The sequence below is a fragment of the Mytilus californianus genome, unplaced genomic scaffold (genome assembly GCF_021869535.1).
Source record: "Mytilus californianus isolate M0D057914Y unplaced genomic scaffold, xbMytCali1.0.p SCAF_7, whole genome shotgun sequence".
In the NCBI taxonomy this organism is placed as follows: Eukaryota; Metazoa; Mollusca; class Bivalvia; order Mytilida; family Mytilidae; genus Mytilus; species Mytilus californianus.
The window spans coordinates 44,340,187-44,360,009 of record NW_026262723.1 but is presented as its reverse complement, the minus strand read 5'-3'; the positions used below and the strand labels follow the sequence as shown (position 1 = coordinate 44,360,009).

At 32.9% G+C, this 19,823-nt stretch overlaps 1 protein-coding gene across 1 annotated transcript; it reads right to left on the bottom strand.

Moving 5' to 3' along the window:
- Window positions 1–4,985: 4,985 nt before the first annotated feature.
- On the bottom strand, window positions 4,986–16,597 carry LOC127707461 (uncharacterized). Its single transcript, XM_052211987.1, has 4 exons — window positions 15,658–16,597; window positions 11,299–11,434; window positions 6,403–6,532; window positions 4,986–5,460 (listed from the first exon to the last, which is right to left on the bottom strand). The coding sequence occupies exons 1-4, from the start codon at window positions 16,296–16,298 to the stop codon at window positions 5,375–5,377; spliced, it is 993 nt and encodes a 330-aa protein (XP_052067947.1). The 5' UTR covers window positions 16,299–16,597; the 3' UTR covers window positions 4,986–5,374.
- Between the last annotated feature and the right edge of the window lie 3,226 nt (window positions 16,598–19,823).

Below are 19,823 nucleotides of genomic sequence, written 5' to 3'. Positions count from 1 at the left end.
TGATTCATTACTTTCAAAAACTCTTGTCGTATAGTGTCGACTCATACAGGCAATGTAAGAAACAACAATACTATATACTTGTTTTTTTTTTAAGTTTTAGGCAATGATTTTCTTAGTTCCGCAAAACTCTTGGAAGTCGCTGGCTACCTTTACCAAATTGCCAGTGAAACTATCTGGGTGCTCACCCTTTCCTCTTTTTTGGAAATTCGCAAAAAACAACAAAAAAATCCACCTCTGCTAATGGTGAACACCAACCAATAGCTAGAGTGTATGACGTAAATTTATTAAGAAGGGGAAACGAAGCCAGTGAAGACCCGTTTGGTCATTAAATATATACTTAATTCGTCGTAACTGGCTATTCATATTACATAAATGTGCATTGATAAATATTTAACGCATAGATGTATAAGTATGCGCACACACGGAGAAAGCATATTAACAATGTGAATTTGAATTGGGAAGGGTTGAAAGCCAGCAGGTATTTCTAGGCACGCAAGCGATGTGAGATACAGGACAGTGAACGTGACCGGACCAACAACAAACCCATCAAAATCTACACTGAACTCAAGTACTTAACAAATGTAAACGCTTCTTGTCTCTTAAATTGTCATTGGTATGGTCACAATTATAAATCAACTGTTTAGAAAAAAAACCTTGAATTTTTCGAAATACTAAGGATTTCCTACTCCAGGTATACATTACCTTAGCTGTATTTGCCGGAACATTTGTTAATTTTGGGGCCTCAATACTCTTCAACTTCCTTCTTTATTTGACCTTTTTTATTTTTTTATTCGAGCATCACTGATGAGTCCTTTCAGAGTAGACGAAAAGCGCGTCTGGCGCACAAAATTTCAAGCCAGGTATCTATGCTGAGTTTATTTATAATATACACATATAAGAAGTCTTAAGGAAATTATTTTTTAAATAACATTTAGTTTAAACGTATCAATTTTACTGCACCAGATGCGCATTTTGACAATAAATTTCTATTCAGTGATACTCGAGGCCAAATATTTGAAAAAAAAACTTCTACAAACGTTGAAAAGGTGATCAAACCAAAAATGACAAAATAATAGATTATTTTTCACCCGTGCTAATGTTATGTGAACACGCAGAATCGTTTGTCCATTTTAATTGAAATATATCCTCATGACTTAATAAGAGCAATACAATAAAATTAATACTGTTTGGGGTTTTTTTTTCAGGGCACACCTGTGGTGTAGAGAAGAACATTAATTCGCTAGTGGAAATCATTGATTTACACTTGAAGAATTCATTTGATAAGTTACTCTCAATTACATAAAAGGATGAACAAACAAGTGCTTTGTATCGATCTGATGAAGCACTTTTCAACTGATTTTTATAGTTTGTTCATATGTTATACTGTTATACCACTGTCCCAGGTTGGGGAGGGTTGGGCGCCCGCTAACATGTTTAACCCCGCCACATTCTGTATGTACCTGTCCCAAGTCAGGAGCCTGCAATTCAGAGGTTGTCGTTTGTTGCTGTATATCATATTCGTACGGTGACCTATAGTTGTTAATTTCTGTGTCATTTGTTCTCTTATGGAGAATTGTCTCATTGGCAATCATACCACATCTTCTTATTTTGAAAGTTAGCACGCTTTGTCGTGCAAAGTATAAACCCACTCGTAATTCAACGTATCGCCATTTCGCCACCAAGATTACAGATGATACATTACTTGATTTAGACTTCTCATCGGTCCAGGATATTACTGATGATTACTATAAAGCAGTATGATAGACAGTTTATTTTGAAAACGATATGACATTGTTTACCCTTGCAGTGAACCTAATACATTTCACCTGCAAAAGCTAATGATTTCAAACAAACTAGTAATTACAGAAGTAATCGGCTTTGATCAATATAAAAATAATCATCTTTTATAATATAACTTTGTTGGTGTTCTTTGAAATTCACTATCACTATTTTTTTTTCAAGGCAAGATACCAATATGATTTTCACGAATTCCACTAACTTGAAACCATGTGATATCAATTTGATTCCGCTTTCCTATTAAACAAAAAATATCATATTTCAAATGTCTTCTATTACTGTAAGTATTGACCAAATGAAACTCAGAGGTAGTGTAGAAAACTGATTTATTATTATAGAAAACCATTACACTAAGTCGTGATAAACGAGAAATTAAATGAACTGTGATCGAATTTTTAGCAACGTTTCTTTGTTTATACATTTTAGGATAGCATCTAGTTAAAACTATATTAAACATAATAAAATACATAGCCAAAAGAAATAACCTTGAGGGATGTATGATATACCGTTTTTTTTAATCGGAAAAGTCTTTGTTGAACTCGGTGAACAGATTGTTCAACTATCAACAGACTTTGTACACAGATTGTGTATATAAAGCAGAATTAAATATGTGAATCTTGTACCATCTGCTGTTAAAATGTAATGTATACTTTCTTGATTGAAATTATATACATCTTATCTATCCCAAATGAGCTAGAGATCGAGGGTTGACTTCATATCTTTATAAAATGTAGTCACCAAAGGCTATTAAATCACAAAAAGACAAACGTGATTATTTTAATTCCTTCTGATTAGCAATAAACGTCAAGAATCTACATATGATGTGCATGTGCACATACCACAAGGATTGTCGAAATGAGATGTGGCCATACATGAGTGCGCGATTAGAAGACAGATTACGGCCTGTAACAATTCACGAGACAGTCATTTTAAATCGCACCCACTGTAGTCAAGTTGTGATCGAAATTTCCACGAATCTGCCCTAAAATTAAAACCCTTTATTTGCTAAAGCATTCAAAATAAACAAAGGGAACTATCGACGAAGTTCCTGAATTTAGAACACAAATTTACTGGTATCGGGTCTCAACAAGTTGTATTTATGAGATATTTTTTAACATCAATAAATTATTATTTAAAAGTGTTATGTTTATCTGTTGGAAATTTTTGGAATTGGTAAAAGTATTCAAATGATTTGTTAATGATACTAATACAAAAAAAAACTCACGAAATTAGTAATTTTATCAATATTAGATTAATGGTGTATTGCAAGATTAAATAGAAATTTAACTCCTGAAATATTTTCTGCAAGTAAGGCGGTAGATATATTGATTTTGTCATCAGTAAATTAAAACCATTCTAAATATTATTGTTAAGAGTCGAGCTGGGTAATTTCGTACAGTCGGGTAATTACCGTACAGATTGATTTTCGGTTGAAGTTTTATAAATATTATCAATAAAGTGTGTTTTGGTATTATACATAGATAATTAAATATTTATGACCTTACTTCTATAAGTTTTTACGATCAAATGGTCATAGACATTGGCTAGAGGTATAGGGGAGGGTTGGGATCTCACAAAACATGTTTAACCCCGCCGCATTTTTGCGCCTGTCCCAAGTCAGGAGCCTCTGGCCTTTGTTAGTCTTGTATGTTTTTTAATTTTAGTTCATTTATATGTTTTGGAGTTTAGTGTGACGTCCAGTTTTATTGAACTAGTACACATTTTTGTTTAGGGGCAAGCTGAAGCCCGCCTCCTGGTGCGGGATTTTCTCGCTGTGGTGAGGACCAATTGGTGGCCTTGGGCTGTTTTCTGCTCTTTGGTTGGGTTGTTGTCTTTGACACATGCCCCATTTCCATTCTCAATTTTACAAGTTAATTAAACCATGTTTTATTTGCAAGAAAACAAAAGGGTAGAAAACTCGGAATAGGTCCAATGTAACAAAGGCAAACATTATTTTCATGATAAATGCATGCCGTTTTATGCAAGGTTTGCTAGATGAAGCTCGGAAAGTCGAAGGTGTTGGTTTCATATGTCATATCTGTCTTTAATGACAAAATTCGAAATGTGAATGACTTTAAATTTCCTGTTACTTATCGTCTTTTACTTGTTTACTCTATGAGATATAATCAAAAACCTATATTCAACTATGTTAAGAAAAGTATCTCAGTGGCGGATTCAAAAGGGGGGGGGGGGGTTCTGGGGGTTGGAACCCCTCTTTTTTGACGATCAATGCTTTTGAATGGGGACATATGTTTAGAACCCCAACCCCCCTTTATCCTGGGTTGGAACCCCCCTTTTAAAAATGGCTGGATTCGCTCCTGTATCTGATTGTTGTAAAATAACATCTTATTTTATATACACCATAAAATACAGACTGTATTAGTAAGTGATCTATGAAGATTGCCTGATGTTCAGTGGTTGTCGTTTGTTGATGTAGTTCATAAGTGTTTCTCGTTTCTCGTTTTTTTATATAGATTAGACCGTTGGTTTTCCTGTTTGAATGGTTTTACACGAGTCATTTTTGGGGCCCTTTGTAGGTTGCTGTTCGGTGTGAGCCAAGGCTCCGTCTTGAAGGCCGTACTTTGACCTATAATAGTTTATTTTTTTTCAAATTGTGACTTGGATGGAGAGTTGTCTCATTGGCACTCATACCACATCTTCTTATATCTATGGTATGAAATATATGGTATTTAGATTCTGCTTTATAATATCACACGCTGTATGTGTCTTATGACCTTTTGGTGATTATTCCTTTAAGTATCCCCATGCCAATGGAAACTTGCATCTAGTTACGACGTTTTTGTGCCCCACCTACGATAGTAGAGGGGCATTATGTGTTTCGGTCTGTGCGTCCGTCCGTCCGTTCGTTCGTTCGTTCGTTCGTTCGTTCGTCCGTCCGTCCGTCCTTCCGTTCGTCCGTCTGTCCCGCTTCAGGTTAAAGTTTTTGGTCAAGCTACGAAAGAATTCAAATGTGAAGTCATTGTTCAGCTCCATGTTGCCATCAACTTGTTTTAAATATTTGTTTAATTGATTTGGGAGGGGGTTGGAATGGAGTCTAGTATTATTAGTCTTTCAAACTTTTTATTCTTCAAATTGGTCGCTGTAAGTTCCAAGAAGTTTTATTCTGCAATAATTGGAAAAGTACAGAAAATACGATCTAGCTGTCGAAAAGCACAAAAAATATAGAATTTCATACAGAAAATAAATTTAATGAACAATTTTAAAAATGGTTCACATTGTAAATATATATATATATAAATTATATTTATAATATTATTTATATAAATTTCCATCAGATTCATAATTGAAATAGAAGATCATTTTTAGTATCAACTTAAATGGATGCTGCTTCCGAAACAGGTACGCAGGTATAGTATTCTTACTCAAAAGCACAGGTCGAAGAGCACTAGTAACAAATGTTCATTCAAGCTATTATGTCTTTTTGCAATATAAAAAGATAATGTCAATATTCCTCACAATTTTTTTCTCCATTAATTATAGCTTTTAGTATTCATGTGGTATTAGAATTAGAATAAGTTCGAATGAAAGAAGCACGGTTTTATACTGAGAAGACACGTCAGTCATATTCAGATCCAATTGTTATGCTCACTTCTCCAGGATGAATGAAGGTTGAATGGTACCATTGATTGGTGTCTACCACAACTGAAAAAGAAAGAAACAATCGTATTAAATGTGTTGAAACGTTTAAACCCGCTGCATTTGTATGCACCTGTCCTAAGTCAGGAGCCTGTTGTTCAGTGGTTGTCGTTTGTTGATGTGGTTCATAAGTGTTTCTTGTTTCTCGTTTTTTATATTGATTAGACTGTTGGTTTTCCTGTTTGAATTGTTTTACACTAGTCATTTTGGGGCCCTTTATAGGTTGCTGTTCGTGAAGGCCGTACTTTAACCTATAATTGTTTACTTTTTACACATTGTGACTTGGATGGAGAGTAATCTCATTGGCACTTATACCACATCTTCTTATGTATAACACTATATACGCATATTTACACCACAATTGCTTGAAGTATAATGTGCATTATACTGTGCCTCTCGGTCTTCATAAGTTTATGGCAATCTTGCTTCTCTAAATGACTTGAAAATCAACTAATCGGTCATAGGAATTTGTAATTTCGTCTTCGGGTATACTTCTTTGTATAAAATTATTCAAAACTTGTTCTTGCTAAAATTAGCAATAAATTTAGCAATAATGTAGTTGTATTTTTGTAACTTCACAATTTTCAAAAAGTTTTAGATATTATTTCTAATAACCTATTTTTTAAAGTAATATTTAAAAATCTTTATCAAGTCTGTAAAACCAAGAAGTAATAAGTTTGTCGTGATGGTTTTTACATTACGAAAATAAGTGTAACCATAATAAAAGATCTGTCATCAACACAAAATTCTCAAAATAAAAAAAAGTTGTTTTTATAATTTTTACAATTTCTGTTTGATGGGTATTGGAGCGTAATATGTAAACAGAGAAGATCGAAGTTGTATCCGTAACATTGTCAAAATCATATGAAAATCATATTGTAAACCTAAAAAGTATATATAATATATATGAAATGTTCGTACGCGTTTGTTTGAAATATCTATACTCACAGATGTCTCCTTTATGAACTGTGACATTCATTGTATGACATATATCCTCACATTCTGGTGTTGGCACCAAAGTCCACGTCTTCTTACCAGAAATCTGAGCCTGCCATGATGGCCTTTGTACATAGTCTAACTGAAAAGGAATATGAATGTATTAAGTATGAATAATGGACTTTTGCGCATTCGTATTTTGAAAATATCTACTACAATGCACTTAATTTTGAGTCATTTATTTAATTTTTCAACAACTCTGCCCCTCTGAAAGTCATTTAGAGCCTTTTCTTATAAGAGACACACTGACCAATGCAAACTTGATAAACACCTTATCCAGTATCCTCGTAATTCATCTTTATACATGGAATTACAAAGCTGGATTGTTTTACTGACCTCTAGGATATATCACCAACAAAAAGTTTGCTCTATGTTTGACCTCAAATTTTCAGCATTGCTAAAACAAGAACTTTTATGTGACCTGACCTGAAAGCCCACTGTTGAAATTAACGATCAATTTTCAGTCGCCAAATAGAGGTATTCCCGTAATAGTGTGGTCAACCGTAGTACTTTTGTTGTTAATACTACTGAATCATTTACCCTTAACTTGTTTGTCGTCGGCTATCGATAACAATGATTTTACGCTCACGCAGTCTGACAGAGGCCCTCCAGTGGGGATTTAGATAAACACTTGTTAGACATTTCGATACATAAAATGAAATTGGTGATCAAAACATAAAAGAACGTTTAAGTATTCAAAATTAATCAAAACACAAAGGTTATTCCTGTGCTAGTTTTTCGAATTATTTGAGTCAGGCGTTGAGAACCTTTGGTGACCCCACAGTTTAAATGTCTATAATAAAAACGACGTGATAAGTGGGCGTTAGAGACGAACGTTCACCTAATTTACCCCAGTCAATTGGAGACTTGAGCGCACCAAAAAAATGGTCTCGTCCACACTGTTATGAAAACGATACTATGATAAAATCATACAATGAACATGAAATTGTAAACGTTTTTTACTTTGTTTTTGCGTTTTTGATTGATATCGACGACTTTTTTTTTCAATGAGGCGTTCCTGTTACTGCAACAAAGACACAAAGAATGTAAATTCTTTATGTTTGACTTTCACTATTTGAGGAGTGTCAAGTAAGATGAAGTTCGCTGCGTACATTTCCATAGATTCTCTGTTGATAAGCAACTATTAATATTTCTTTCCATTAATTTTTTTTAAACGTGAGTCCAAATTTTGTTAAAATCAGTAGATAAAAATGTAAAAAAATGATGCATAAAAACTACACGACAAAATATGAACAAATGTTATTTAGTGGGTGAATGAAAGAATGCTGGTATTAAAGTACCTAGTTCTCATTTCTGATAGTCTTAATGAAATAAGAACCGACTAAATTTTGCAACCCTGACATATTTATTAGTTGCTGGTTGATTTATTTATTTTTAGGTTTTATTAGATTTAAAGATGGGGGGGGGGGGGGGGGGGGGTATGCATAAGTAATAGTTTAGGAAAGCAAAACAGATGTCGTGATGTCTGCCTTGTATCGTGACAGAGTCCCTTTAACTACAATTCAGTTTAAACAAATATTCTTTGAAGCTATTATACACGTGTTTTCCTAAAAGCTTCCAAGATAACAAAATATAAAATTGATTTAAACGTTGATGCGACTATTTCTATTGCTTTCGTACTAAGTTTCAAAGTGAACATGCTACTTAATATAGATTATAAAAGTAGCATTACTAATCGGTGTATTTTTAGTAACTAAATTCATCCATGACTGCTTTATATCGCAGTGATTGTCCTTTTTATTGACAATCCTAGTTACAGCAGCTATAACCAGCGGCATAAACGACCAAGAATGAACGCGAATAAATGTTTAGTTATAGGAATGATTGGTTAATTAGAGTACAGTTGTACCATTTAAGTACATGATTGGAGGAGGCTTCTATTAAACCTTTTGTTTTAGGATAAAGAAGACCAAGAAACTTAGAAATGTATAATTCGCGTTGGCAACCTCTATTTGGTATGAAGTAATGCATGTAGTATAAAATAATTCTTTAACCTAATAAAAATTTGTACAATTACGTATTTGTTTCAGTGATATTTAAATGAGATATCCTTTGACCATGAAAACTACAATAAAAAAAATAACTACATACACATTAATACTTTTAACACCAAACGGAAGCCTGGTTGTCTTAAGTCACTAAGTAACTTAGGATGTGGGAATACAAATAAGTATTTCTGTATATTTTGTCAGATTATCTTTGCAATTAGAACGAATCAGAGTTATGAGTTCGACTTATACAGGATTTATTGTAAGATTGTTAAAGTTTAGTGTGTTTGTCCCCACTAACGACTGTCCTCGACGTTTTCGGTGATGCCCAACATAAAAAAACGCGAATGCCATCAAGGCTCTATATTGGGTTCAGTACAAAAACTAGACATACTATATAACGAAGTCGATTTTGAAATAAAATAATAATTTATTAAGTAAATATAATGTTATGAATGTTTCAAAATTTCATGCACAAATTGTCACACGGGCACGTGATCGCCATCGTATAGTATATTTTCGGTCTTGACGAGTATGAATTCTGGTGGTGAATGAATTGCTTTCGCCTACTCATAAGGTGGGAGACCTGGTGGAATTTAATCTTTCTTTTTCTCTCCTAGATTTTACATCGTCTGTGTTCTTGGTAGGTTATTAAATATCCACATGATACATGTACTAGCTTTTTTTAAGATTTCGTGTTTCGAAAAAGATTATTATTTGCCCGCAGGATACATGTTTCAGTTACATCTGGAATAATATTCACTTAAGTTTGTGAATGTTCACTTCTGTAATTTTTTTATTCACCATACCACGGCTGATATTCGGTATATCGAGAAAATTATCGTGAAAGAATAAGTAACGGTGGTCAAGTTTTGTGATATGATCGTGAAAGATCTGGTATAGGATCGTGAAGGAAATCTTATCAAGAAAACACATGCAAGTTCAATAGATAATCTAATTTATCAAATTATAAAGACAAATTTTTACAAAAATGAAATTGTTTTTCAAAATGGTTCATCTTTATGATCAGTATCTGAGAAAATCAGATATTGAAATATCACCGTTTTTACAAAACTGCAATAGACGCTCTTCAACATTTCAATATAACTTAAAACATGTAAACAAACATGAATTGTTTTCATCATATAAATGATTTAATAAAAATTGAAACATATCTAGGTATTATTTTCCATTCCGAATTGATTCAAAAATTATCTATTGGCTGCCATATTCGGAATGACCGTCAAATAGCATGAACAATTTCATTGAAAAATTCTATGTGTACATAGAACATATCCGAAATAATTCTTAATAGCCGCTACGGAAACAATCAATGAATTGTATATTTAACTATACAATTCCTTGGAAACGATGAATGAGTCCAGCTGAATTACATTTGATCCGCCGAGCTGAAATTTTTACGTTCGAGCTGTGAAAAAAGTGTTCCGCAATCATTACATCCGGACACATGGGTTCCCTTAGATTTAGACAATGTTAGCTGGTCAAACTAGAGAATTGATGACATTGCGTACTAAGTCCTGTAGTGTTTTGTAAATGTAAATTTTGTGTCGATGGGTTTTATTATTTTTTTATGTGATGAAACTGTTAATGAAAATGTAAAGAAGATTGCAAAAGGCAATAAAAACCATATTTCAAAGAAAGGAAAAAAGAAAGAACGACAACACAATTACGATGAGACACAAAACATGTCAAAACACTCCGACCAGAAAACCAACGCTTGAGCAAAACAAACACCATTAATGATTTAAGGGAATCATTTGTCTTTTATGTAGTTAGATAATGTTCTAGCCTACATTGTGTTACAACTATAATTTGCACAGTAAGGCCTAAAAAAAAATATCTGTGTTTCCGGTAACATCATTTTGTTAAATAGGGTCGGAAGGTCGGATTTTTTTTTTTTTTTTTTTTTTTTTTTGACATTGTAAACGAAATCCGGAAAATTATCATGGTTTTTCCAAGTCCGTGTCCGTAATTAGTTTCAAATACCGGAAGTGCGGCCATTTGCAATGTTTTGAAGCACCTGCTGTGCAAATTTCTTGGATTTTAACCTATTTGGAATACCTTTTGACATAAATAAAATGTTTTACTGGCTTTCTGTGCAGTTAGATAAATAACTATGTCGATTAACAGAAGCCTGTGTCAAAAACAGGGTCGGTTGATACCAATTTTTTTGTTTTTTTTTTTGAAGATCCAATAAAAAAATTAGGGTCGGGGCTAAAAAAACAGGGTCGGTCGGGTTACCGGAAACACAGATTTTTTTTTTCGGCCTAAGTCAATTGAATTAAATAAGGGGACACTTAAATATATATGTACATAATCATATATATTGTTACTTATTACTTTTGATGTTACTTTTCAAATTAAAGAAGTGGACACTGAGTGGGACACCACGGCGAGAAGAAGAAGAGAACACTTTTTGATCCACCAGCTCAGTACTTTAGAACCTGATGGTCAACATAAAAAAGATACAGGAAAGATAAAGAATAATTTAGTATGTAGCACCGTCCTTAATATCTCTGTAACATTGGCCAATGGACGTACCATACTTCAACAACATATTTCGTTATTAAATAAATAATCTTGAACTTTATCCAAATTTTGAATTTATTTAGATATATTAGGCAGCAAAATTTAATGTTTAATGAGCTGCAAAAGTTTCTTATCTGCATCCGATTTCACCTGGATAGATGCACGCTCGATGAAGCTAGTTTTTCTAGCGAAATATTACGTATCGCATTGTAAATATTTTTTACATTTTAATATTTACATACTAAAATAGTGTGCTAAAATTACACAATTTAGGTAGAGCAAAACTTACATGAACAAAAGCACCAAGACCAGATCCTCCCATAAATATCCAATCTAAAGAACTGGATTCGGAATCATTTGGTAAAAAGTACGGTCTGTTGTAATGTTTCCGCAAAATTGTTGATATATCAGGATGACAGTTACTCCTAAAAAGAACAAGATTGAAAATTTTAAATAATACATGCATACTACTGAACGATTAAAGTTTTTGTTTGTTAAATTGTCAGTCACCAAAGGCTTACATCTTTTGTCACTCATAACGTTCTATTCGCAATTTTTTGAATAGGGAAATCAAAATTGTAGCCTTTTTTTATTCTCTTATATGTTAGAGATCGTATCAGTTTTTTTTGTCATACTTGTTTTCAATGATTGGATGCAATCTATTTTATCTTTTAAAAATGTAAGAGATGCTTTGTGGGTATGTTTCAAAATTTTTCATTCACAAATCAATTATAAAATGTTCTTTCCCGCGTTTGATGCGTCTCTCTTGATTAACAACCATCAAGAGTGTAGGGACAGCCAGAGATGGGTAAATACATGAACATTTAAATCTATATAGTGAAGGTGCCTAAGATTTGATTTGATTTTTGGTGTTTTAATGCCACTTTTCAGCACCGCTTTTGGGCTATTTCGTGGCGGCCAGTTTTTATTGGTGGAGGAAGCCGGAGTGCACGGAGAAAACCACCGACCTTCGATAGGAAAACTGACAATCCAAGTCAATTAAGATTGGAGTCGAGTGCACCCGCACGAGCGGGGTTCGAACTCACAACCTCAGTGTTGACTGGCTAGTGATTACAGTAGAAACTATTTAGACCACTCGACCACCGAGGCCCCAAGGTGCCTAAGAGAAATCATACCATATAAGGTTAAATTTACCTGAGGAAAGCAACCTAATGTTTTGAATGGCCGACGAACTTATAAGTTGAAAATATTTATAAAAATTTGTAAAATAAAGCACGGTTAATCCCGAAACTAGGACTTCTATACGAACCATAGTGGACTTACACTGTCACTTTGAGATGAAGAACAGCAATAAAAGCGCTGTTTCTTTGCTTTTTGTGTGTGGTTTTTTTTTCTGTGCATGTATTGATTTTGTGTCATGGATGAATACCCTATATCATTTGTTTTTCTATTACAATACGCAAAACAGAGACTGAGTAACTGACCCAAAATGTCCTGTTTTTGACACCGCGCCCCGATTATATGCTAGATTTACCTACATCGAAAAATAAAACTATATAAAATTGTAACTAATGGTGGAGGGTTGTCTCAATGGCATTCATACCACGTTTTCTTATTTTATTTTTTTTTTGTAATGATATCTATCATCTTTAAATTTATATATATTATATGCTAGATTTACCTACATCTAAAAATGAAACTATATAGAATTGTAATTGATGGTGGAGAGTTGTCTCAATAGCATTCATCCCACTTTTTCTTATTTTCGTAATGATATCTATCATCTTTAATTTATATATATTTTTTTCATAATTTAGTGGTTCTGTCATACTGCCATGCGGAACCCGCTTCGGATAAAACCACGTCGTTTTCAACCTATTACCTTCTCCGAGTCAAGTCTGTCAAAATAAACACAAACAACAATCTGTAAAGTGTATATTCATGTTAAAAATGATGAAACGAGACCGTAACAGGTGTATGTGTATGTAAGACTAGCTAAGACTGAATAACAACATGTGTAATTGTGAAAAATCAGACGTGTTTTCAATACAATATTTTGAACGAAAATAGTATACATGAAATTAATCTCAATATACAATGAATATTACATGTCGATATCGATTCAATTTTTTCTATTTTTTTAGTTGTATTTTTTTTCTTTCAACAGTTAAGGACGATTGTGTGAAAGGAAGTGAATTGACTATTTTTGCCTCGAACCTCAAACGATAAAAAGAAAATTCTTTTCAATCTATTTTCAGGTTTTTTTTTCTTATATGCAATTATTCGTTTGTTGAAATGTTTACAGAGGTACCAGAAGGAGTTTGGATTTATGCATACAGTATAAGATAAACGGTCTATTTATCAGTTGACACGTGACTTAAAATAGTGTTCAATTATAATCTTAGGTCGGTGCTTTATATGTGCATTATATGTAAAAGTTATCCCATTCGGACTTGGTGTGTCAGTGTAAGATCACCCCGATGGCCGGAGGCCAGAGCGTGATCTAACACTGACACACCAAGTCCGAATGGGATAACTATTTTACATCCCAGCTGTTTTAGATTAGACGAAAAACCATTTACAATTCGTAAAATCTAGTTTAGAACGCCACACAACCATTATAATATACTTTATATACTACTATATAATATATACCCTGTATGACCCCCGAACACGATGTTTAAATATGAAACCATATAAAAATGAAAAAGGATAAAATCCCATTGAACAATCAGTCTGACAACTCGCCTTATATATGAAAAGGGTTAAAATCGATCCCACTGAATAAAGGTCTGCTAACTCGCCCCACTTATGAAAATATATTGCTTCCTTTAAATATGTTAAATTACTGAGAGTTGGTATCCAGTCGTCCTGGTGTAGGGGTATGTGTCGTCAGTTGATATGCCAAAGGTCTTGAGTACGAATCCCAGCATAGACAATGGATTTTTTCTACATAAATTTTGAAAGTGTGTCTATTCTCAATAAATATTTCTAAGTTTTATTGTGGACTAGGCATTCCCGCCAAAATGTTTCAAACCAAAGGAAAGCATGCAAAACAAAGAAACTCAAGCTGGGGTGATCTGGTAGGGATGATCCGGCTCAGATCACCCCTGGTAGAACAAAGGAGCTGGAATGTAAGTGGTATGATTGCCAATGAGACAACTCTCCACCATAGACCAAATGACATAGAGGTTAACAACTATTGGTAACCGTAAGGCCTTCAACAATGAATGTTCTTTTACCTTTTACCTTGGTTAGGTGGGGCTGTGTAGCTTATTCACGATCTCATGAGTCTTATCCCTTTTTCAATTTTTGATTGTTTTCAAGGAATAATTATTTCTGGTACTACACCTTCACCACGGGTATAATCAATCTGTTTATAGTCTGTGTTTTGGAAATGGTTAAGATTTAATACATAAAGTTTGATAAAAATTTCAGATAATACGTTTTTAAGAGACTTCTACCTTTTAAAAAAAAGGGTTGCAACGTTGGCGTTGGAGGAATTTAGTGTGTTATCTACTATGTAGCTTTAACATGCATGCACTAAAAAATAGTTGCCTTTCGAAACTTTTTACCCTGTTTGTTATTAAGTAAGGTATATCCATAGAAAAACGTTTTAATCTGTGTTACAGATACACCATGGCATTACTTAGTTATTCACCTCCGATTTATCGACTTTATATCATAAAATGAAAGAAAGGATATTATTGATGTTTCAAGAATCTTTAATTGTGAAATTTAATGAATTTACAAAGAATTATAGCTTCGATAGGAAGAATGTAATCAACAACTTTTTCCAGACCAACTTTCATCCTATTAAAATAAACTGTTACAGTATAAAGTTTGCATATATGTTACCGAATTTAGAACTTGAATACAGAAATACAAATACTCGGAACAATGCAATAAAAATTCGATCGTGTGTTTACTGGTATAAATAAAACTATAAATATATGATTACAAAAAAAATGTTAATACTATTATCTTTTCAAATATGTTTAATGATAAAAATGTTCACTATACAATTGTTTTAAAACAAATTGCAGCTTGAATTGCACCTGATATCACCCCCATTTTTTGGTGGGGTTCGTGTTGCTTAGTCTTTAGTTTTCTATGTTGTGTCATCTGTACTATTATTTGTCTGTTTGTCTTTTTATTTTTGGCCATGGCGTTGTCAGTTTGTTTTCGATCTATGAGTTTGACTGTCCCTCTGGTATCTTTCGTCCCTCTTTTTTGAATGCTGTTGACAAAATATACACAAAGCCAAGCCTCAACCAATGGGAAATAAAAAAAGAATTTGCAGACATATATGCTATGAACATGACTACATATAGAAACCAGTCTCAAATCAAATAATGAACTAGGGAACTAGTAGGGAGATAGATTTATATAATTAAACTCATCATAATTAACCAAAAAAGTAAAAGGCTAAATAAAGTACAAAGATGAAGAGCATTGATGACCCAAAATTTCGAAAGGTTTTGCCAAATATATACAGATTTGGCAATACAGCTAAGGTAATAAGAGCACTGCTTTTGTTGACTAATCCCAATTTTTAAAATTACTTGAATATTTCGTATTTATTTACTCTTGTAGCTATACATAACGAGTTCTTTATTAAAATATGTTTACACTAAATAATGAACTAGGCAAATAAATATTAATATAATGTAATTTAAACACTTACCACCCAAAGTACCAAGTTTCTTCCCCTTCTTTAAAGTGAGCTCTGTCATCAGTCATATTGAAGGCTTCTTCTAAGGTTTCAAAATCTGTCTTATAAGGAAAAAACTGACATTCTTCTTCGGTAACTTCAAACGCATCAGAAGTGTTCACATACAGTTCTTTTAAAAAGTCATAACTGAAAGTGTTCATGGCGGTCCAGTTTTTCGTTGCATCTTTTATTAGCACCGGGACTGCGGTATATGCGTATTTTTTTGAGAAATCATCTACAGAAATTTCATATTCAATAGGCACTTGGTATAAATTTCGGCACATTTCACAGTTAGTAAGAGGTCTTGCAACTTCTATTAACAACCCAGAATTGTCTACTGCACATCTTGCTTCTCTAATTGTATGGACAAAATCCTCCCTCTGGTTGTAGGTCATAAACAAAACTCCGAATATAATAGGAAGTACTCCTGCTAAGAAAATCAGTGTTAGATTGCGCTTTTTACTTCTTTCGTTAACTTTGCTTTTTTGTTCGTTTTGATTTAAATCTTTTTCTTCTTTAAAAATCTTAAAGACTTCTTCATCTGATATACCTTTTCGTTTTGCTTCACGTTTTAATTTCATAAATTTAGTAACCAACTTTATTTGATTATCCATCTTGCAAGTCACTTTAAATTTTCCTGTTCAAACAACAGATCCGGTTGTTATACCGTAACATATGTCACATAAACATGAAACAAAAAACTTCAGTTCGTACTGTTTCGATTGTCATTCGATCCCTTTTTAACGTAAACGAACTGTTCTGGTTTAAGTTTCTTCTGTTGAACGAATCCTACTCTACCAGGAAATAAAATAACGTGGCCAATGTTTATATCTATTCGGAGTCACATTGTAGTTTATAATAAATACAGAGATCGAGTAAGTCGTAGGATAAGTTTATCTTGGATACCGGTATACCCTTTATATAGTCTATTTCAATTTATTTTTAAACCTACGAAAAATCGATTACACATTTAAACCTTACACAACTGTACTGTCGAAGTACTTGTCAACTGATAAAGGTCAATAGAGAGTGACAATTGTATTTGTCCATGTGAATTACAAATAATCAAATGTAAAAATTCAATTTTTAAATACCAGTTTAATGGTCTAATGGTATTGAGTTATTTAAATAGGTGCGAAAAGAATCAGGTTTGAGTGTATGGAATTATTTTCTCCTTCAAGTAAACTATTAAACATCCTTGTTTAGGGGAAACGGAAGAAGGGTGTAAGATTAGCCTGTTCGAACTGGTCCTACAGGAATGTACAAGGAATCTAGAAGGAATTTGTTAAGAATTCCTACCAGGAAAGTGTGCATATTCCTGCTTGATTGTAGCAGGAATCCGCCAGGAAAAAAAGCCGAAAAATTTAAATTAGCAGGATTTTCTTAGTAGGAATAATGTGATTCCTACCAGGAATATTCAAATTAGCAGGAATAATTTGGTAGGAAAGTAAAATTCCTACAAATTTTCCTGCTAATTTGAATATTCCTGGTAGAATTTTTTTCATAAATTCCTACCAGGAAAATTGATTTTCTAGCAGGAATCTAAAAATATACATTACAAACTTAGGTGTATAAACATATACACAACTGGGTCATTCATTAGTTTGAATCTTAGCCACAAAGAACAAAGAAAACACATGTTAAAAATTCTTGTTACAAAATTTGACACTTAAATTTTTGAAGTAGCTACCACATATGAAAGTTGTGTTATAAACCAGGTTTGTAATGTGTTTTTGAATTTAATTATGATGAAATAGATGTATCAGTTTTTTTGTTCACTCTCGAATTATTTTTTTTAAAAAGTATTGGTATATATGTTTACAACAAAAATGTAGATCAGATGAACTTATAATATAAATTAGACAAAATATGATTGAAGACTTAGGTTTCCATTTTTGATAAGTTGATTTAATTTGACTATCAAGTATCATGCAAATTAGAAATTAAAAACTTCCTCTAAAACATGAAGAAGTGTAGCTTAAATTTAAATACCTTCATAAGCAATCCTGTCTTACATTCAAATATTTCCCTCATGGTAATTATTCAATCTTTGCAGCATTGTTTATATATAATCTGAATCTTTTACCCTCCAACTTTTGAATTTGTTAACTGGAACCTGGTCTCTTATTACACAGCAAAATAAATGTTATAAGCAAACCGGGATCCAGTTAAAGATAATTGAATACAAATCAATGGCGGTCAAGATAATAATCCTGCTTAAATAAGAAAACATTCCTGGTAGAAAGATTTTCTGTCAGGAAAAAATATTCCTGTTGCCCAAACCAGGAATGTTGTAGGAAAATGAAAAATCCTGTCAGAAAAATTGAAGTTTTTCCTAGTACGTCTAAAAAGTTACAGGAATTTAAAATTTCCGGCTAATTCCGTGTGAATTCCTGCTATATAAAGTCTGGTAGGAATCCTGCTAAATATTTCGTACGGGAGAGAGTCAAAGGTGAAACAAGGACACGGCCACTGTTAGGTCATGTTAAAAACGTTTTAAGTGATACAAAGATATCGCAAAGTTTTATTAACAAAACTCATCAAATATACCAGGCTTATAATTGTTTTTTTACCGAAGACCGCGTTCCGTCTACAAAACACTCATCAGTGAGGTCGAATACAAAAAGTTAAAAGGCCACATAAAGAACGAAGTTTCAGAGCATTGTGGGCCAAAAATTCCGAAATACTAGTAATTTCTAACCTTTCACAAATTGAAAATTCTTTATATTAATTTATTCATAATTATTATTATTGTTATCAAAAACTCCTTTTGGTCCGATGACACATTAAACAAATCTAGAGGTCACTTTCATTTTATTTGATAGCCACATATTAATATGTCTTTACAGTGAAAAAAAACACTCTCCCTTCCAACAAACATATCTTCAACGTTTGGCACTTTTTGCCACTTGGTCTTGGCACGGACTTAGTTTTGAGAGGTTTAGCGCTATAAAACCAGATTCAATCCACCATTTTCTACATTTGAAAATGCCTGTACCAAGTCAGGAATATAACAGTTGTTGTCCATTCGTTTGATGTGTTTTATCATTTGATTTTGCCATTTTATTACTATTAGGGACTTTCCGTTTTGAATTTTCCTCGGAGTTTAGTATTTTTGTGATTTTACTTTTTGACTGCATGCGTTTATTAAAATCAAATAAATCAGACTTATGGGGTCGACTTTTCATGTGAATTTTATCTCTCAAATCCTTATACATGAAGTACAGAGTATAAAGCAGAACACATTATTTTAATAAGATTTTTCTGCAATATTTTTGCTACACAAAGTTTTATTGTGCAATGACGTGACATTATCCGCTCGTGTGTCTGTTCGTCCGTCTGTTATGTTGGCACATAGCTTTTATATTGAGGAATGATTTGCTATTGGTTTAAACTTTATAATTTTGAGTTGTATCGTGCACATGAGTTCTGTCTGAAAATATTTTTATCATTCCTAATGAGAATGGAATTTTTAGTTACATATTATTCAGCATCAGTATTAAGGAATTATTTGATATTCATGTAGTCTGAAACGTTATAATATTTAATATTAAGTTGTATATCGTGTTAGCGTTTATCTGGCAGCCATTTCCTACGTTACGATACTTTAATTTTTCAATTCCCACCGAGTCATTTTGATAAGTTTTACTTTTTATAAAATAGATCCATTTCTTGTATTAAATAAGGAGAAGTGGCATGTTTGTCAATGAGACAACTATTCAACAGATTCCAAATGAAGCGGATTTAAGCAACTTATAGGTCACCGTACGGCCTTCAACGACGAGCAAATCCTTACCTTCACAGTCGGCTTGAAAGGCATGACAAATTGGGAATCAATTCTATCTTTTCTCTTAAAGTTGAGCCCTCCGAAGTGCTTTTGACATTTAAGTAACCTATTTCTGGAAAACAAAGGCTGATATATATATGTTATTATTATTGATATGATAATATTAATAAATTAACTGTTTACAAAACATACAATAGTTCGAAATACTAAGGATTTTCTACCACCGCACTAGCTGTAGTTGGCAAAACCTTTTTGAATTTTTGGTAATCAATGCTTTTTAACCTCGTACTTTATTTGGTCTTTTAACTTTTTTGATTTGAATGTCACTGACGAGTCTTGTGTAGATGAAACG